Raw genomic sequence first — 21,080 nt, forward strand, 5'->3', positions numbered from 1 at the left:
ATATGTTAAACAGATAGCAATAAAATGTGTAATTTCCTAAATTAAACTTGGAATATCACTACGTTTTTAGTTATTTTAACTGACCAGTTTTGCAAGGTACACCGCGTGTTTTTCTTCTATATCTTTTTTTCCGAAAAGAAACGAGTTTAAATAATGCAAATGGGTGTTTTTCTCAAAGATTTCAAACGAATATTTTATCTTTGGCGCAGACTGTTTAACTCAACGTTCAAAAACGTCGTTACGCATAGGCCACGCCCATTTCAAACGTGGCTTGGTTTAAGCCAATCGGACCTGAGGCGGCAAAGCGGAAGCGTGCGCTTATTGGCTCGTTTAAAAGAATGAGGCACGCAACCCGCCATTTAAATCTTTTAAAAACTCGTGTTTATCGGAAGGTGAAGTTGGAAGTGAAAGGGTCTGAAGTTGTGTGGCTTTGTCTCGTCTAAGGTAAAGAAACACTTTATAAACTTAAACTTTACGCCTTTTTCTTAGCTTTATTAGTAAAACATGAAAACTCTTTAGTTAGTTGACTGAACTTCGTTGCTTTTGACTTACTTTTTAGTCTTAAACACTTAATTGCTTAAATATATCAGCAATTAATGATTGCTGATATATTAAAAATAGATATTTTTAATATCTATTACAATTAGACACGGGTTCTATGCAGGGTTGAACAGTTTGTAATCTCTCTCTTTGTGTATTTTGGGAAATAAACCCTGTCAATTTTTACTACTTCGCTTAACATTATTCTGCTTTTTTTTTTTTTTTTGCTGTTACTTGCATTAGCCCTTACCACAGCTGCCTTTTGTCCAAGCAATAATTGCAAGTATGCTGCAGATATTTGCACTTGTGTGTTTATTTTAGAACAGTGGCTGTATAGAATCCCCTGTAGATAAAAGAACTTTGTTTTAAATTGTTATATTATTAGATAGAAACGTGTTGACTTAAGATCACTTTGCAGGGTTCATGTCAGTTCTTAATCTCAAATTTCTGGTGTTCTTTTTAACGTTAAACTTGCTTTTTGTCCACCTGGGATTCAGGTAACCTTTAATAGGCATTATGGGAACAAGTGAGAGCAAGATGGCTGTGCCTGCAGATGCAAAACCACAACCAGTCATCAAGAAGACGCATGTGAGCCATCTGATAGATCCGCGCTCTCCCTCTGTTGGGATTGATCGATCACCCATTCAGGTTGGTTATCTGGTTTGACTATACACTTTAATACATTTTATTGACACAGACCAACACAAAGCAGTGAATGCATTTTTCAGCTCCTGTAATCCCAGTTTAACTCCAGCTTCTCTTTGAAGGTCTCTGAGGTTTATTAGTGAACTAACAGCATCATGAAGACCAAAGGACACAGCAAGAGAGTCAAGCAGAAGGTTATGGAGAAATTTAAATCAGGGTTAGGATATAAAATATCCTAATATTGGAACCTTAGAGCATTGTTCAGTCTGAGTAGATAATATGTCACATCTGCCAACTTACCAAGTCATGGCTAAGCTAAATAGCTGGGCATGCAGAACTTTTAATCAGAGAAGCAAACCAATGTCCTATGGTAACGCTACAAGGATCCATTGCTCAGGTTCAAGAATCAGTGATGTCTTCTGGTTGTGCACTCCATAAATCAGCCCTTTATAGAAGAGCGGAAAAAAGAAAGCTATAAGAGGTCATGTTTGCTAAAAGACTATAAAATGCTTGAGACTGGGAGCTTTCAATGGACAAAACCAATGAAATGGTTTAGCTTGCACTAAAACTCCAGTCCCTGGAGTCTGTTGTTGTGTATGTGCCCCAGCACACTTGAGCTGAATTAGCTCATTAGCATTTCTCTGTGAAAGGTAACTTGGTTACCTGATTCAGGTGAAGTGGCTGCATGATATTAGAAAATTTTGCAACAGCTATGTTGGTAGAAATATTTGCCTATTTTTTTCTTTCCTCTCATCTCTTCTTCTCACTCTGTGACCTTGAGCATTGTAGGCATTTGCTGCTGTGAGACTGTCCACCTGGCTAAATATTACATTAGCATAAAAATGAGAGATCATAACCCTTGGAATAGATTGGTCAACAATAACTGCTCTACAAACATTCCTTTGTGATGTGAATATTGCACACACTGATGTTGCAATTACTATAAATTATGATATTCTGCAGCCTTACCAGGGAGGAATTTGAACTGGAGTTTATATTAGAGGTGGGTGATATGGACTTAAAGTTTTATCATGACATTTTGTGGTACAATTGTGATAACAATAAATGACAATGAGAACTATTGGTTACCTTTTTTTCCCCATTTGTAATTGCTTCACCAAACTGCGAACGGTAACTGTATTATCAAATCTATTTATTGATTTCTTTGAACAAACGGTGGACAAAACGGTAAAACTGTCAATCATAGTTTTTTTTTAATATTACCTGGAATTTATTGTGACAACAAGTCCAAATTCTTAAGACATTTGTGATAAATGATGCAATAAATGCCTCCACTTGTAGTTTATATACATTAGAACTTCTGGTTGTAAAGTAACTAAATGTGGACAAGGTGTGAATACTTCTGACAAGCGCTGGCTAAGTTTACTTCACCTCTTAGGTTTGTGGAAAGGAGTCCAGCTCTGCTGCAGCTGTGAAAAGCGAGTGCCCCCTGGCTGTAAACGATCCCCGCTCGCCTACCTTTGGTATCACCCGCACCCCTGTGAGGGAAATCATGAGAGGTAAATATTTTGTAAGCAACTTCCTGCTGGCCTTTACTCGGCCTCAGCGGTCTGACTTGAACTTCTGCTTTTTCTTCCCCCAGCAACCGTCGGATCCTTTGCCCGCCGCCTGGGCATGCTCTTCCACAACGAGGCTGAAGGCAAAGTCCCTGAAGGTCCTCAGAAACGCCACAGTGATCCACTTGATGAGGTCCATGGGGATGAGGAGCTGGCCTCTACAGAGCCGCTTCTCAGTCCACGCAGAGCAACTGACTTTAGCTCTCTAGCCGAACATGCAAACCTCTTGGCCACCCCAGCTTCTCAGGTGTTCGTTGGCAACTCGAGTCCCTTTGAGCTTCTCTGGGATCCTCAGGTGGCAGTAGAGATCGAAACAGAAGCGAATATTAGCCTGGAGGAGGCAGAAGAAGCAAGGGAGACCCCATTGCACAAGAGGCTGAGCATGAGCCTGATAACATGCCATGAGGGGGCAACTTCATCTCAGGTGTTTGCTGAGATTCACCATGAAAGTTGTGCTTTCTCAGAACCTAATGTGGAAAAGGACCAAGTTGTGGATGGCGTGGATCATGCGTACGCCCTTTCCTCTGTTACAGTCCAGCCAAAGGAAGCAGAGGAAACCAAATCTCCTTTGCCTCCCTCAGAGCAACCAGATACCCCCAGTCCAGAGCAGGTACCTGTGTGCACAGGAATACGCTGCCCCACCTTTGACATAAAGAGCCCCAGTCAGCTGGAGTTCAAGCCGCAGTGGTTGGGGAAAGGTTTCGGCGCCACTGGGCTGAGATCCAGAGGAGTTCAGGGGAACAAAGGAAGCTCCTCTCCTCTTGCTGTAAATGTGGCAGTAAAGAGCATCAGCAACGAAAACAAGGGGCAGTCTGGAAAACTGAAGCAAAAAGGTGTGTAAGGCGGATAGAATTGGTGTGAAGACTTTTGTCTCTTTTTATAGATTTGTAAGTTTTTGAGTGTTTCTCCTCCAGGTACTGAGGGTCGCTCTCCCCTTCAGATCCTTAAGGAGACCAACTCTCCCCGTGACCAACGTTCTCAGGTACAAACAGACATTCATTTATTACACTAATACCATCATCTCTTAAAGAGGATCCATTATTATGCTTTCTTGAACAGATAGGCACATGTTCACTACCTTTTTATTATTATTATTTGCACAAAATTATATTTGGATGATATTTCAGTCTGGACAGTTCTTATTTTGAGATCCTTTTAGAAAGAGCTTTTTAACGAGCTCCTGTCACTTTAAATCCAAATGAGCTGCTGCTGGCCACACCCCCCAACTCAATGTTTACATGCGCAAGTCGAAATGGCTGCAAATAATGTGCAATTATAGATCTGGTTTTTTGTTGTTGTTGTTTTTTTTTAACATTATTCAAACATCTTTTCTGAATGCTAAATCAACAACAAAACACTTGTTTCTTCCAGCAGCCATTGTACAGTGGTAAAACCAGCTGACCAAACACGCTGGAACTCAACTTGGGTTGCTAGGTAACGGGTGAGGGTTGCTAGGTGAGGGGCAGTGCCTACATTTTAAAGGTTTTTGAAACAGCTCTTTTTCCAAACACCAAAAAATATTAACTTATTGCCACAAAAATGTCTGGGTGTTTTTTATTTTGTTTGGAAGCACTTGGGCTGCTTGTTTTTTAAAAGCAGTAGAGACCCAAATGAAAGTACAAAAATGTGAATTTTGCTTAATGTGAGCCCATGTTGACTTATTGCAGAAGGATTTCTGATTATGTGTAATTCAATAAAATGAATCATTGCAGTGACTTTCTCTGTTTTCACTGTGCAGACGAAGCTGAAGGTGTCCAATCAGTCCAAGCAGAGACTTGGACAGATGGACCGCAGGGTGCTGGCAGTGACTCTGGACAAGGAGAACCACTGAAGGAAGATATTCAGAATCTGTCCCTCCTATGAATTTTTTTTAAAAAATGTACTTTTATGTGTAGCTTCTGGAAGTATGTAAATATTATATCTGCTGCAGTTTCCTACTTTGTTTGGTCTTTTTTTCCTCGTTTTGCTTGTCCTTTTACATGAGATTTTGTTAACTTTTTTTGTCGGACCTTTTTAAAGCATTTGTGTAATTTAAATTTGTCAAATCTTTTTGTCAACAGAATAAAGGCTTAACACTAAAAGATCAGCTCACGCCTAGCTGCCTTTTCATTTTCTGGTGCTTTTAGCAAAGTGCATCATGCTCCTCTGGTTTACCTGTGTCTACTTTTACTGCCACACATGCAGACGATTTGTAAAAATCCTAAAAACTTGTTGTTGTTGTAGCACAAGTTCACACCTGCTGTTAATTGTGAAACTTTTGGGGGGCCAGTGTTGCACCATTTGGTTCTCCAATATGTTTCACAATGCTGAAGCATACAGAGTTGGTCAGTTCCTATTGTGATTTCCATCTCACATCAGTTTATTTATTTTTTAATTATTAGGCATTTAAGTGCATACATACAATCTCAATCAACAATCTTGATTTTTATGTTTGGGGAATAGTTAATTTGGTTTTGGATAGTTTTTCCTGTTGAAAGCTCCAATGCTGACCTGTTTTCACTTTAGGGTCCACCAGAATTATTATTATTATTTTTTAAATCTTTAGGTAATAAAAATTTACCTAACTTTTATTACCTAATAAAAGTTATTATTACCTAATAAAAGTTGGGTAACACAAACTCCAGTGTTCCCAGAGTCTGGACAGAAACTCATCTGTGCTGCCACAGGATCCCCCATAGTGGACATGAAGTTCTTCATGTACTCCTCCTTGGTTTTACATTGGACCCACCTTGAGTGTTTAAACATTTTCACAAATTAAACAGTATTTTTCCAACCTGCTGGAGTTCCATTGGGTTGCTAGGTGATGGGCAGAGCTCTGCTGGGGTTGCTAGGTAACAGGCCGGGGTTGCACTTAAGTAGCCATTTTACTTTTTTTTTTTTTTTAAAGGTTTTGTTGGCTCTAGTGGCCTTTATTTGAAGGAAGTTCAACAGGAAACAGGGTAATGAGAAAGGGGGGGGGGGACATGTGACAAATGTCACCAGGCCAGGAATCGAACCTGCGACCACTGCCACGACAACTAAGGCCTCAAATATGTGGGTTGTGCTTTTCCCCTGCACCACCACAGCATCCCCCACTTAATAGTTTTTTATTCTTCAGTATGTTTTTTCAGATGACTACTCTCTAGTACAGATATATAAAACAAGTGGTACTCTTTAGTACATGTATATTTTTGTGCTGACTATTCACTCTTGCTGTGAGGTTAATTGGTTTCCCTAGATTGCCCTTAGGTGTGTTTGTGCTGCCTTGATGGACTAGTGACTAATGTGCTTCTTGACCAATGACTGCTGGAGATGAGCACTAGTGCAACCCTCCAAGGACAAGCAGGTACAGACAATAAATGGATATAACTGATACTGTGTTCTCACTTAAAGTTCAGTTTATCAAAGCCGTGAACATTATGAGTCAGAAATTAAGACTATGTACAATTGTTTATCAGAATCCCAAATTTATTCATTTACATTGCAGTGTAGGTCAAGTTTTGAAAAGAAATGTAGTTGAAATTTTAGTTCGATCATCTAAATGTATACAATCAGTATTCAGAGCCTACCTGCTATAAAGATAAATGTATAAGCAGATATATAAATATTCAAGGTTACTGCTTTGATACAGTTTTGACTTGAGACAAACGGGTCACCAAGTAACCATTTTACTAATCCATCTGTCATTTTGAGTTTTTACCTATTTACTGAGGGGATAAAGCCAAAAACAATCCCAAATCCTGCTAAATATTGTCCATCAGTCACATACAAAACAAACACAAATGCAGACATTTGCAAACTATTGACTCAAGTTTAAATAAAATTAGAAAATAAAAAGAAAGTTTAAGTACTTAGGGGATCTACCGAAGCTAAAACAAATGATTGTAAATTATGTTATTCATATGGTGTAACCTACGTTCTCATATTAAACAGCATATAAGTGGAGCTTCTGTGACTCTACACAGGCTGTGACTTGACGTGTGTCTAGTTCTGACTCATCCAGTGTGCTACCATTTCCATTTGGCAACTGTTCGCATTGGGTAATCTTAATATTGCTCCAAAAAATTATGCATCCGCCATCTGTTTAATCTGAATTACAGATCAACTAATGAGAAATTTGACTAGGACGCCCACTCTTTTGTTCTACCCTAATTTCCGCCAGAACATGAGAAGAAAGGTGAGAGTGCAGTGTGACTGGGAGAAGAGGAAACCCTTGCATTACACTCCTCTCCTCCAACATTAGAAATGACTTGGCACAGATAAAATACCCTCTTCTCACTCTACGTGTCTCCTCCTGCCTCCATTGATCTCGCCTTGTTTTAAATCTTCACATGTTTCCAAGCATAAATGAACCGCTTTCTTTCTGCTTGTAGCAGAGGGACAGCCTCAGTTCCATATCTTGAGGAAACTGTCCCAGGATCCCGTGCAGCAGGCCATGCCATCTGCAGGCACGCCAATGCAGCTCACTCTGTTGTCGTGACCGGCCAACACCCCTGAAAAACAGCATAAATCAAAGAAGGTGACTATTTCTGAAATAAAAACCACTATATATGATACATAAATAACATAACAATATAAATATAAGTCTTATTTATGCATTTGAAACCAGATATTTACATGCACTGTATAAAATAACACTATCCAACATTAAATCAGACAAACTTTTTCTGTTTTATGTCAGTCAAAATGATTAAACTTATTTCTATTTGATTATATTCACTAAAATGACTGTTTTCCAATAGTTTTCAATAGTCCAATTGATGTCATTGGTCTGTAAACTCCTGATAGGTCAATCAAACCGTAATAGGAAACTGTTTTGGATTAGGGCTGGACAATAAACCAATAACTATATATATTGTGTTAGAATTGTGATCAATATCAATAGATATTTAGATAATCCAGAACTGCACAGCATTCTGGGGGATGTAGGAAGAGGAAAGACTTTAGCTAATAAACCTCTCAAGACTAGCTAAGTAAAGTGATTTGAATCAACTCACTAACTCACTCTTTGGTTACCTAGCAACTCACTCTATGGTTACCTAGCAACAACCTGTTGGGTAACTTGCTCAGCAGCAGTTTCAGGTTTCACCACTGTGCCTCATAGCTGCTTAAAAATAAAAAACAACGTTGTGGAGAGAAAGCTGGATAAAACAGGAAAGGTCACATCACCAGTTTGTCATTATTTCAGATATTTAAAACAAAAAACTAATTGATAATTATTGATATCGACTGATATGGAACTCTGATACGGTGAGAAGTCTTTCAGCCATGTCATCCAGTCCTATTTTGAAACTATTTTATCGAACACACACAACGGGATTCTCTAGCCATCATAATATCTATGAAGGAAACGGTTCTGTGTCCCAGATATAAACATGTTTGGACTGAAATTTACTTCTCAACTCCACAACAAAAGCAAAAGACTGAGAGAGTTTATCCAAAGCAAAGAAGAGAACAACATAAAAGCCAGGTTACACTTTGAAAATGCATTTAGGTATCTTTGGTGGCAAGTCCAATCGTTTGTGGAAGCAAAATTGAAGCTTTACCTCCACAATCTATTTTTATTTTTTATTTTTAGTAAAAAGAACATTCACAAGCTGGAAAACATCGTGTTGTGGGGGTATTTTGCTGCTGGAGGGTCTGGTGCACTTCACAAAACAGATGGCATGATGAGTAAAGAACATTTTGTGGAAATGCTGAAGCAACAGCGTCAAACATCAGGCAGAAAGTTAAAAGTCCAACTGGACAATGAGCCAAATAATACAAGCAAATTCAGTTCCAAGGACAACAAAGTGGCCATCACAAAGCTCCCCTCACTGTCCTCTGCAGGGCAAATGTTTCTTCCATTGTCTGGTGTAATCCATAATTTATCAGGTTTCCACATGTACGTACCCACTCTCTCAGCCTTCAGCGTGTCCCAGATGTTCACATTGAAGTCGTCGTAGCCAGCCAGTATCAGCCGGCCGGACAGGGACGGGGCCAGGGAGGTGACGCCGCACATGATGCCGGAGTCCTGGTAGGTGATGAGCTCCTGGTCAGCCCGCAGGTCAAACAGTTTACAGGTGGCGTCATCTGATCCTGTTATCACTGCGTTACCATTGGGAAAAAACTGGAAAGAGTGACAAATTATTACAAATCGAGGCTTTTAGAGGAACAACATCCTGAAAACGTCTTCTTCATGCGTACCCCAATGGCATTGACATCACTCTCATGGCCTCCGAAGGTCTGTCTGCAGGTGCCCTCCCTGATGTCCCACAGCTTCGCCGTAAAGTCACATGCTCCTGAGATGAAAAACTTAAAGTCTGGCGCTACGGCCAGGGACATGCAGTCTCCTTGGTGTCCAGCATAAACAGTCTTCTGGGTCCCTGTCTCAATGTCCCAGAGTATGCTGAAATGAAATGAGCTTTTATTTTATGTTCTAAACACTAAGATGGTGGTCCAGTCAGCTGTGATCTGTTCTTACCAGGTGCAGTCGCCTGAGCTGGTGATGATCTCAGTGTCGCTGATGAAGCGGCAGCAGGAAAGATAACCTGGGAAGACAGAGGAGTTTAAAAACTAGAGATGAAACGATCCACTTTTTTCTTTTCCAATACTGATACAAATATCTGGGGTTTATTATCAACCGATGTCGCTCCGATACAGGAAAACAGAGCTGAACTGACTTAAAACTCTTCCTTTTTTAAAACACAGCCATAAATGTACTGAATAATAAATTTATTTGATAACTCTGCACCAGTACAACACACTCAAATACACCAGTAGCTGCACTGGCTTGATCAAACAGGTAAACACAATACAACTTTAGCAATTAGAGGAATAACAACCAGTGTAAAATAAATTAGAATGAAACTGAAATTGACAAAAACAATAGGATGACTACCTTGTTCAAACATGTAAAAACAAACTGCAACAAACCTTTCAAAATGTGCAATTAGGAATTCTAAATGTAATGTAAATAAATTATAAAGTACGGCGGCGCTCAGAGAACAAAATATAGAACTAGACTGAGTAGATGTGCCCTCATGTATTGGTCACAGTAGCTGCATTTTCATTACAAATGTGCAAAAATCTTTGTCTATATTCCGCTAATGTAAAAATAAATAAACACAAATTTGCAGTTGCGGTGTTTCCATTAAATAAGAAACGCAATTAAAATCACGTGTGAATAAGTTTGTTCACGCGATAATTCATTAAAAAATCATGCAGCGCCATCATCCTCCATCTACTTCCTGTCGTCGTCTTCTTCACGGTTTGCGCCGGTGTAAACATCCGGTTGTTGATCATGTGACTCACGTGATACAAAAAAAGTGTTTCAATTAAAAAATATCTATGTCTACACGGCCAAAAAAAAACAAAAAACTACCTCATCCGACCGCCAAAGCTTTTCTAGCGAAAAATGTGATTTTTTTTTTTTATCCCTAAATTGGCAAATGTATTTTTGTCATTTCAATTTGCTCAATTAGGCGCGTCCTACCTGTGTGTGCGGCCAGCTCTCGCATCACCTTGACGTTCCCATCCTTCCCCTTCAGGTTGTAGATGGAGCACATGTTGTCCAGGCCGCCGCAGGCCACCAGGTTTCCTGAGGGCGCGTAGGCACACGTCATCACCCAGGACGACTTCAGCGGGATGGCGTTCACCTGGCGACACACACAGGACACGTCCAGCTGTCTTAGAAACCTGAAAAACTGCGGTTTTACACACCTAAAAGCTAAGATAAGGTTGTGAATTTAATCAGGATCAATTTGAACAACACTAAAGAGGTAAATAATAGATTTAAGGCCTTTAAATACACTTTATTCTAAAATTTCAATAAAATTTAGCAAAATTAAATTTACTTTTAATAGATTTTTAAAGATGAAATTTTACTAATCCCATAACTGTCTACTGCTAATTGTTCAATCAGAACTAGTATGCTACAAATTGAAATATAATGCTATTAATCCATTACATATCAAAATAGTCTCATTTAGTTTTAGCAAGCTGTGATTTTTGAATAAAAAATCTATCCAAAACGGAAAATGCCTTTAGAGCGAAGAGTGCCAAGTTGTAATAAATAACTTATGAAATAATTATTTAAATGTACTGTTAATTTATTAAAGCAGGTGTGAGTTTGGATGAACTGATGAACTTCTTTTTATGATGACTTGCCAGAAAAGAAATGAAGTTGTGAAAAAGATTTTGCGCCATCAGTGGTGATGACTCAGCAGAAAACATATTTAACATAAAATTCCATCTTTTGCTTTAATTTTTACATAAAAAAGAAACCCCTGAACCAGAAGTGGTATTTGACATTTAATAATGTCCAAGTGTGTCCTTGTTTATTTTGGCAGGATGTTTTTACAAGGCTTTGTCTACATTAGGCAGGTTTAGTTACAGAGAGTTTTTACAACCACTAGGTAACAATAACTAGGAGTTTTATTATGATATCTCTGTATACAGAGGGCTGTAAAACAGGCATTCAAAACAAAAAGACACAATCATCAACAAATAAAAGGTTGTAACTCATTCAAATGTTTCTACAGTGAATTTTGTGAAAAATGTTCTGTAAATAAAACTGCCTGGCTCTTTGCCCTGCGTTATAACTCCTGACATTCAGTCATCAGTGGAAAAACAAATCCAAAGCTCCCATCATTGCAGGTGACGCTGTTTGTTTCTGACCCACCTTGTTGGTTGTGACGCTGTCCCACACGATGAGTTTTCCGTCCTGTGAGGCGCTGACGCACAGCCTGCAGCAAACAGAAATAAAAACACAAAAATCACATCAAACTCGGAAAAAACACAAAATCTTAACAAGTAGTTTTGTCTAGTTTTTAGCGCAAATATCTTAGTTCACTTGAAATAACACAAAACTAAATTAGAAGAAATACTATTAATATTGAAGTTCTAGCTCCTCTGGCAGATTATTTCACTTATAACATGGAAAAGATGTATTGCTATAAGTGAATTTATCTGGAACTAGAACTTTTCATTAATATTAAGGAATTATTTACTTAAAACAAGCCCCTATATCTTGCTGAAAAGTTACTTTTAAGTTTGTTTTTCTTATTTTAAGTGAAGTAAGATATTTGAACTAGAAAGTAGAGAAAAAAAACAATTGGAAAGATTTTGAGGTTTTGCAGCGAGATGCTCCAAAAGTAATTTTCCCAAGCTGTTATTATCGTTCTTGTATCTAACACACCGTTCTGCGTTCTGACAGAGATCGATTCTGTTGCAGGTAAACCAGGTGAACTCGTGTGCAGGGTTGCATGAATTTACCTGGAGTCGGTGGACCAGTGCATGGCGTAGATCTTGGCCAGGTGACCCCGTAGCGTCTTCCTGGTCTTCATCTGGATGCGCCCCACCACAGTGATCCCCGCTGCCGCCTCCTGCAGCGTGGTGTCCTGCACTCCCTTACGGGCCGCCTGCGGAGCACACAGACCCAAAACACGCTTACCCTCACAGAGAAAATGCACAAAATTCAGTTTTTTTTAATGTGATTATGTCACCACAAATCATCATCAACACACGGGAACACGTGGTCGCATGTTCCACAGGTGAAATAAATATATGTAACTTTAAATTTAAAAATTTGCAAATTTTTCCCACATGTTTTTGGTGTTTTTTTATCATAAATTATAAGTTTTACATGTGAAATACACATTTTCAAAGTTATTACATGATCTAATGTAACATGTTTTACATACATGTGACGTACATGCACAAAATATTAGATTTGACGGTTAATCCCATGTGCTTCACATGTGACTTCCACACGGGAAACATTTGTACATGTGCAAAGTTTTACCATGTTTCATTTGTTTGAAACGTCTGATGTGAAACATGAGCGGAAAAAGTTTAAATGTTGAATATTTGATCATGCGTGCTTCACATGTTACATAATTTTTCACATCAGAAAAACATTTTTGGAAAAAAATATGGAAGGCTTTCCCCTCGGTTTCACATACTACTACGCAATTTAATTTCCACATGTGAAAACATGGAATAAAACTTCACATGTTACTACATAAAATACTTTCTGGAAGTGACATGAAGATGTTATTTCACATGTTAATTTGATACACATATGAAAATCTATCAAATTCTTTGTAATTTCTATTTTTTAAATGACACATCAGGCCATTATGACAATATCTATGTGAAAATGTTTCTCATGTGATTTTAACAGTGAGAAGGACACATGTGAAAAGTGTTTTTCTCCTATTGATTCACAGAATAAGAGGGATTCATTTTGTAAGGATGATAGTTCACCCTGAGAATCACCATTAAACACAATAAACCTGGTTGTGTCCTGATTCTTGACAGAGAAGGATCTACTTACAGTGATCTGATCTTTGAGGCTTTCTGCCTCCTTTCTCAGCTGCTCCATTTCACCCATGGTGATGATTACCAGCAAATGTCACCAGTGGAAACAGAAAAAGACGTCCTAAAATAAAAACCATGAATAAAACATAATAAAAGTCAGGTCATTAGAAAGAAACCCTTCCACCTGTGCTTTCACCTCATATTGTAATCGAACCCGCGCCTACCTGAGCTTGTTAACCTGCCTTGCGCCTGACTCCAAGTAAGTGCTGCTTTGCAAGTCAAACGAACCCTCGTCTGCTTTGCAAACTTTCATAAATACGCAGGAACTCGCAGAGAAACCCGCGGGGCACACCTTCAGGACAACGTCAGCGCACACACACGCAGAGACCAGCGAGAGGTCGAACGAGGAGGCAAACATGACTTTAACGACTCGGTTTGTTCTTCCAGAAGATGCAACACATCCTCACCCTGAATGTACACAGAAAACCAGAATGTCCTGTCGCCGTGCCAGATGTGTGTCGGCTCCTCCTGAAACAACGCGGAGTTTGTGCTGAGCTCTCACTTAGTGCTGATGGCTTTTGAATTTTGGTAATGTGGTGATTAAAAAGGGTAGAAAATCAATCGCTTAATGGCCGAACTCACACGGTGTGACAAATGCAATCAGCAGACAGGCGAAGAAGCGATCACAGATTTAAAAATGAAGCATTTCACAGCAAAAAAATATGATAAGCTGACATAGCAAATTACTTTTCTTATGAATGAGCAATCAGGATATCTGTTCTTCCTTTGTCTTACCTGAAAACAATCGTATGTGTGCTATCCTATGTGTGCAGGCTGCAATCTCTCAGTCGCTCTTCTCACTATTTGAATGAGTGTCCTTGTCATAACACATGACCAAGAGGATTTGCCTTTAATTTGTTTAAAGTAAAAAAAGGAGGGTAAGAGAGTGAAGGTGGTATTAACTTTAAATGAAAGAGATCTGATTTATTTATTTTTTTTAAAACTCTGAATTAAAACCAGGCAGTCTCTTCTAGCAGCTGATGATCCTGAAAGTGAAAACTGGGGAGGATTTTATTGTTATTGTTATTTTATTGTTATTTGTTGTTTCTGAATGTGAGTTTGCCTTTTTGCCGTCCTGTTCCTGGAACGCTGTCATTGTTCCCATGTGATTAAATGGCTGCTGGATGGAGAAGTGCATTAAGGCAGGGAGGGAGGGCGAGAGGTGAGACAGAAGAGCCAGTTTAGTTTTTTTTTTTTTTTTAATCCAACAGGGCTGAGATTTTAAGGGAAGCCTTTTGATTCAAATCTGCTCTCATCCGATTATTGACTGCTCTTTACATCTGGATGAGAGACGGAGAAAGGGATGGGGAGAGGATAGCGGGATGAGATGGGCAGATGGAGGAGAGGGAGCTGGAGATTTTTCTTGCAGTAATTTCTGAAAATTACATCTATTGATCAAGTTTTCAATCAAGTCGAAAAATGACCGTTAGAGTCAGGTTCCACACATTTTCCAGTATAAATCTGAATGTGTGCACACAACCAATTTAATTCTGCTTTTTAAGGAATCCCACAGGAGAGGGAAGTTGCTTTTACTGAGATTATCTCTCCATATAATACCACCATAACATTCGCCTCAAATCTCTTTGCTTTATCTGCCACAAAAGATTAGCAAACAAATATGTTCATTGAGTTTGTGGCAATATGAGGTTGTCATCAGCATGAAGGGGAATATTTAAATAAAAACTGTTAATTCATCTTGATATGCTGGATTTTTACATTTGAAGGCTTTTATAGGTAAAAGAAAAGTTAAAGAAACGACCTAATTTATAAAAGATCTGATAGACGTGATTTTATTTTTATTTATTTTTAAATTTACACACAATAAGTACTGATCTGCAGAAAAACAAGATGAGAGAATGCATAGTAGCAACAAAAATAAAATACACAAACAACACAATAAAATAAAGAAGGAGGTAATCAAATGGTGTCACAACAAAAAACAATGAAACAATTTAACATATGTGGTTTAGGATTTATATACGTATATTTTCCTTTGCAAAATGTGATTTTATCCTTTCGGTGAACTTTTTTCCTGGTCACTGAAACTAAGTCTGAAGTGAAGCACATGAGCGTCCACTCACCAACTGTCTGGATCTTCAGCAGCTCTTCCTCCAGCGATCAGATCACTTCAGGTCGTTGTCATAAGTTCAGCACACTTTCTCCTCCGCTCAGTCACTTATTGTTGTCGCACACGCAGCGCGATGCTTCTCGCTCGGTCCACCGCTCCTATGAGGAACAGATGAGGATTGCAGGGATGAAGGCAGATCAGCGATGAGGGGATAAAACCTGATGGACAGAGAAGAGGGGCAGGGCGGGGGGGGAGAGCGGAGTGAAACCAAACAAGGTGTAAAACGTGGATGTGGGGGGTCACAGGGCCTGAGCAGGGGTGAATCAGAGTGAGAAACACAGAGATGGAAACCATACTGGGGAGGGAAGGAGACTGGATGTCAGACCTGGGAACATGGCTATTTATGGTGGTCAGAGCTGCAGTTTGTGTTCTGTAAACCTGAACTGAAGCTAATATTAGAAAGTTGGTGGATGGAGAGGAAGATCAGCAGAGCAGAGACCAGCCTGGAAGGAATAATGTGGGAATTTACTGATAGGCCTGTCGCAATAAATCAATTAATCACACGACAAATTAAAACGAGATCAATAATTCCTATTTACATGATTTATCTTTTTTCTCTTTTCTCTCCACTATAAACTGGATGACAAAAGTCTTCATTCTGGTGCTTTGGACTCAATTTTGTTTACAGAGACTTCATAATAGTGATGCACCAATTTATCCATTGATATCGATTTATTCACTTAATTTTGGGAGATCGGTTTTCGGCCGATACTTACATGTAAAGCTGATCTTATCTTCCTTAGCAAAGGTCTAAAAATCGACTTCTGTCTTCTTCTGCTCTCCAGTTAGAAAGGTTTGACTGACAGATCGGCCCGCCAAGTCGTGTCTGAACGTTTACATTTAATAACAGTCTCTCCACTGGTACCAACTCAGCAACTTTCTTGCTTTATTTAGCAACAATTCAGACAAAAAAATTGGTACCGGCCAAAATCAGAATCAGCAGGTCCGGCTTTTTAAAAATCGGTAATCGGACAGAAAACTGCAATCGGTGCAGCCCACCTTCAAAATTCATTTTATTTGTTGTTTCTTTTAGTTTTGTTTATTTATTGAGGATATTTAAAACGTCTTGCACTGTTACGCAATAACCATAATATCACTTAAAAATGATCACAAAACAACGTTATTGATTATTGCAATACTTATCGTCCAGCAAAACGTGTTATTGTGACAGAATGAATTACTGGAGCACAAAAATAAAAAGTCTACCTGGTTTATAATTACTGTGCAAACAGAACAACTGAGCAAACACACCCAGTCAGTGTAAATTAACTCTTCCTTCATCTGTCAGCCAAAACAAAATGTTTAGTGGGTCAGAGCAGCAGCAGGTTCTGATATGATCAACATGGCTCATGACCCAGGGTGCCGTTGTGCCAGGGGGCGGCAGAACTGCTTGAAAAGAAAATTATCTGAAAGATATATTGGTCACCTTCCTAAAATAACGGTCTGAGTCATTTTTTGTCAAAAGTGATTTTTTTTTTTCTTTGCCTAAAAAACTTTTGGAAAGAAAGAAGTCGTGACTTAGGCCTTTATTTTAGGAAGGTGACGTATTGCTAATTGTTCTGCTATTTCCAAAGTACTCAAAAATAAAAGTCTGCTGCCACTTAATTCCTTTTCGGGAAAGACAAAATGGTTTAGAGATTTTTCTTTCTGATTTTAAATATTTACACTGCACCAAATCAGCTTTTTAAAATATTCTTAAAGACATATTTTCAGTGCCCAAAGAAAGATTTGTATGCTTTGATTTAAAATCTTTATTTTCTGTTTCTGCTCACTCATTAAAACCAAACGCTCTCATAAAACCTGCCAAAATTCATCCGAGAGGTTTCTCTTCACAGCTGCTGCACGTCACCTAACCACCTAAATCACCTGTAGTCGTTATGAAACAGCTTAGCTTGGATCTGTTTCGTGAAATGGCAGATTCAGCCAAAGATTTAACTCGTTGACAGCAGAAACCAAATATTCTCCAGCAAGTTTGAGCAAAAAGACTTTAAATCAGCTGCTGGAGTTCCCAAAAACACTTTCAGTAATTTGTTTGAGCTGCTCATTATGGAAACCCTGTTGCTTACAAAACTCCTGTGTTTCTCATTAAAGTTGCAGTATGTGACTTTTACAAAAATATGTTTATTACATATTTGTTAAAACTGTCACCATAATATTAGACAAATCAGTGAAAATACCAATTTCCTCCAAATACTCCCAACTGGGAGTTTGTTCCATATTAAAGGGCATAGAAGCCGAATGCTGCTTCTCCATGTCTGCATCTCCAGAACCAGAACCAGAAGTCCTGACTGGTCTGGAGGGTTGATACAACAATAACAAATGTTTTGGTTCTGATTTTTAGGCCAACCTGTGAAGACACTGTTGCAGTTTAAAAGGTAAATAAATCCAATTCATAGTCAGATTTAAATGACAATCAAATGCTAACTAGTAAAAAAAAAAAAATCTAAAACCAACACATCATCCAGTTCCTTCATCCTGACAAAGTACAGGGTGACAGTGGAGAGGAACAACTTCCTCTGCAACAGGAGGGAGAGTCCTAAATGGAAACGCACCAATCAGAGGCAGGAGGCGGGTCTTACCGCTGTCAATCAATGCTGCAGAGAAACGACTTACCGTTCCAGGAAGTCATTTATCCGCCATCACTGGTGGCTACGCTAACTAGCCTTAGTATCCGTGTCATGTTGTGGTGAACCAGATGTAACAGAGAACAAGAGTGAGGAAGAGCGTATACTGTCAGAACATAATGATGACTTCACAAATATGTAAAAAAAACATAATTTTTAAATAAAAGTTACAGACTGCAGCTTAAACTGTTTTTGTCGTCATTATAATTCGTATAAGGTAACTTATACAAATTATACAGATTTTTTATAGTCAGGAAGAAAAAGTATCATTGTTTTTGCTGTACAGGTGGAGGATCATCTTGAAAATTAAGGATTGGCTTTAATTTACAATTTGCTGAAACTAAATGGAGGCTCCTTCCTGTTACAGAGGAAGTTGCTCCTCTCAACTGTCACTCTGTACTTTGTCAGGATGAGGGAACAGGATGTGTTGATTTTACTTCTTCTACTTAATATTTAATTGTCATTTAAGTCTGAGTATGAATTTATCTTTTGAACAATGTTTAAAAGATAAATGTTGCAGTGATTTACGTTTTAAACTACAACGGTGTTTTCACAGGTCTGCCTAAAAATCAGAACCAAAGTATTTTTTTTATTTTTGTATCAACCTTCCAGACCACTCAGGTCTTCTGGTTCTAGTTCTGCATCTCCAGAACCAGAACCAAACACGGAGAAGCAGCATTCAGCTTCTATGCTTCTCTAATCTGGAACAAACTTCCAGAAAACTGAAAAACTGCAGAAACAGAGTTCCTTTAAACCAAGGCTACAAACCTGCCTGTTTACAGCTGCTTTTGACTCATTGATCAACATATTCAACGTGTATTGATCTTTTTGATGACAAAATGTAACATTTGTCACTGGTTTCTCAATTTTTGACAGTATGATGTTTTACATTACATTTTAATTTTGTGTTTTTATGATGTAGAGCTGAAATGTGCCATACAAATAAACTTGAATTTACTTGAGAACTTGTTTTCTTATTACACTAGATAAAACACAAGATTTTCCTCTGTACTCCACATTTGTCCAGCGATAGAAAAGTGTTTATATAACTGACCGTTCTAAAGCTCAGGCTGCAGCACCTGTGTGAATAGATGAAGTGAATTAAAACGGCCCGCTTATTTGTATAGCACATTTCAACAGCAAGGCAGTTCAGAGTGCTTTACATAATGAAAATATAGAGCAAACAAAACATTACATTGCAGTGGCATAATAAAGGAAGGAAATAAAAAGCTGGACAACAAACCAAGATAAATGATACTCCGGTTAATATTAACTGAAGGCAATGTTAGCATCACTTTACTAAACGGTTAATACAGGCATTGATATCATAATGAAATTAAAATCTATTTGAAATTTAAACTTCTATTGCTATAAAGTTACCAAAGAATACCAGAAATCACAATATCTATGGGCTGTGTTCAGTTTTTTTTTTAATCTGTCATGTCTTATTTGTTTGTTTTTTCACAGAGAATGTTTGGATTGGCTTATATTATATTAATAAAACCTAAAACGTAATCACTTTAAAGAGGTAAGTCTTGTATGAATTTGTGGTTACCAAAACAATCTGTACATAAATATAACAACTGGTTGGGCTTTGTGAGACAAAAACTGACTGGGAATCTTCACTAAAGGACTCAAATGCTAAAATGCTGCCTGCAATTAACATTAAAATAAAACAAAATGTCCCTACTATAGGTTAAATGGGTCAAATATGAACATATTATTTCCAGTCAAGGATTGAAACCAGTAAAGATGAACGCTGTGCCAAAACAAAAAAAAAAACACATCATGAACTCTTTGTTTGCATGTTTTGTCCATATATCTAAATCTGGAGCAGAATAAACAGGCTTGTAATGTGTGTCAGTGTGTGTGCTGCCCACTTTGAGGTTTATATTATGATGCAGTGAGGATAAATTAAGCTGCGGGGGGTTTTAAAGTGTTGACCTGTGCTCCGTCGAGTGCAGTGACGACAGCAGCGCTGACCCGGGATTTGGAATGAGTGGAGCTTGGGAGAGACAGGCTGCGGGACACAAAAACCAGAAATGCAAAGAGGGGCTTTGTTAGCAGACACACCAGGCAGGATGCAGAGAGCATGCAGCAAATCGTGATTTTAGGACTAACAGGACAATATGTTGGTAGTATGAATGAATCAGATGATTAATCATAAATTATTTACCTTTCATCAGGAGATTTCCAACGTAAAGCCTTGGAATCTGAATGTGTCATGAATTAAAAATAATGTCTCTGCAACTTTGAATAGTTTTCCTGAAGAAAAGCAGCATGATGCTGCCACCATCATGTTCCACCAAGAGGATAGAGCGCTTACAGATAGAAAGGAAATATTTAAATTAAAAGTAGCTGCCTGCTCTTCCAGTTATCTGTTTTTGTAAATCAGTGACTTAAAGACATGATGTGATAAGATTTAGTAAAGATACATAACTATTATAAAAGATCAACCTCTTCAGTCAGAGGCTCCTTCAAATTCGCTGTAGTACAAACTGCTACAGGAGATCTTTCCTCCCATAACAACCTACAATAACTCGTCGAATGATTTAAATTAACATGAGTTACAACAACTTTTAATGTCCCTTTGGGATCAATAAAATATTTTTGAATTTGAGTCATGACAATAAATCAGAATTATTATCATATTAAGAAATTTATTACGATAAATGATAAATACCTGAATCTAACTCAATAAATTTCCAGACTGCTTCAAGAACCCTGCAATTTTTCAATTAAATTTGATTTTTTTTAAATGTTATTTTTATGTTTTCCAGACCAAACCTTGTGTTTATGGTAAATCTAATTCTGTAGATCTAAAAAGAAATCAAAGATAATCACACGGATGAGTCAGTTCATTCACAGAAAATCAAGCAGAGCTCGTGATTTTGAGGAAAAGATCGACAACGGGAAGCTCTGACTTCAGTTTCACAAGTTGCTCTATGTAATTTCTGCTCAAACTCCAAACAGCAGGAGGATGTCTGGATGTGAGTTTCATGGCTGTGATCGTCGGGAGCCTAATGGCACCTGCCTCCTCGGAGGAGATTAACCCCAACATTTTGTATGGCGAGGAAAGGAAAGGGTTAAAACTACATTAAATGAGCCGCTCGACCCGAATTTGTGTCAGATTACAGCACAGAGTGTTAATATGGGCCTGGCAGTAAAGGGAGGGGGCTGCAAAGAGACACTGGTTGTAATGGGAATGGTGAGGCTGCAGTGGGA

The 21,080-nt window shown here is 38.4% G+C and overlaps 2 protein-coding genes across 4 annotated transcripts; one reads left to right on the top strand and one right to left on the bottom strand.

Annotated features, from left to right (window-relative positions):
• Window positions 1–368: 368 nt before the first annotated feature.
• On the top strand, window positions 369–4,843 carry cdca3 (cell division cycle associated 3). Its single transcript, XM_014468666.2, has 6 exons — window positions 369–444; window positions 1,038–1,188; window positions 2,585–2,705; window positions 2,789–3,595; window positions 3,677–3,744; window positions 4,501–4,843. The coding sequence occupies exons 2-6, from the start codon at window positions 1,057–1,059 to the stop codon at window positions 4,591–4,593; spliced, it is 1,221 nt and encodes a 406-aa protein (XP_014324152.1). The 5' UTR covers window positions 369–444; window positions 1,038–1,056; the 3' UTR covers window positions 4,594–4,843.
• A 1,802-nt stretch (window positions 4,844–6,645) lies between these two features.
• gnb3 (G protein subunit beta 3) lies at window positions 6,646–20,418 on the bottom strand. 3 transcript variants are annotated; one of them, XM_023330394.1, is made up of 10 exons: window positions 19,800–20,418; window positions 15,185–15,329; window positions 13,060–13,164; window positions 11,997–12,142; window positions 11,404–11,467; window positions 10,216–10,378; window positions 9,205–9,271; window positions 8,928–9,129; window positions 8,634–8,850; window positions 6,646–7,234 (listed from the first exon to the last, which is right to left on the bottom strand). In XM_023330394.1, exons 3-10 carry the CDS (start codon window positions 13,114–13,116, stop codon window positions 7,128–7,130), a joined length of 1,023 nt encoding a protein of 340 aa, XP_023186162.1. In that variant the 5' UTR covers window positions 13,117–13,164; window positions 15,185–15,329; window positions 19,800–20,418; the 3' UTR covers window positions 6,646–7,127. The 3 variants fall into 3 exon arrangements, with proteins under 3 accessions (XP_023186162.1, XP_005798806.1, XP_023186163.1); XM_005798749.2 differs by lacking the exon at window positions 19,800–20,418 and having other exon boundaries at window positions 15,185–16,166; XM_023330395.1 differs by lacking the exons at window positions 15,185–15,329; window positions 19,800–20,418 and adding an exon at window positions 13,268–14,914.
• Between the last annotated feature and the right edge of the window lie 662 nt (window positions 20,419–21,080).

This window comes from Xiphophorus maculatus, chromosome 3 (genome assembly GCF_002775205.1).
Source record: "Xiphophorus maculatus strain JP 163 A chromosome 3, X_maculatus-5.0-male, whole genome shotgun sequence".
Classification (NCBI taxonomy): domain Eukaryota; kingdom Metazoa; phylum Chordata; class Actinopteri; order Cyprinodontiformes; family Poeciliidae; genus Xiphophorus; species Xiphophorus maculatus.

Coding starts and splice junctions, on each gene's coding strand:
- cdca3 (XM_014468666.2), top strand. CDS start 1,057: ATGGGAACAAGTGAGAGCAAGATGGCTGTGCCTGCAGATGCAAAACCA. Junction 1,189..2,584: donor TTGATCGATCACCCATTCAG/GTTGGTTATCTG, acceptor TTCACCTCTTAG/GTTTGTGGAAAGGAGTCCAG. Junction 2,706..2,788: donor TGTGAGGGAAATCATGAGAG/GTAAATATTTTG, acceptor TTCTTCCCCCAG/CAACCGTCGGATCCTTTGCC.
- gnb3 (XM_023330394.1), bottom strand. CDS start 13,116: ATGGGTGAAATGGAGCAGCTGAGAAAGGAGGCAGAAAGCCTCAAAGAT. Junction 10,379..11,403: donor ACAGCGTCACAACCAACAAG/GTGGGTCAGAAA, acceptor GTGTGTCGCCAG/GTGAACGCCATCCCGCTGAA. Junction 8,851..8,927: donor GTGATGTCAATGCCATTGGG/GTACGCATGAAG, acceptor CACTCTTTCCAG/TTTTTTCCCAATGGTAACGC.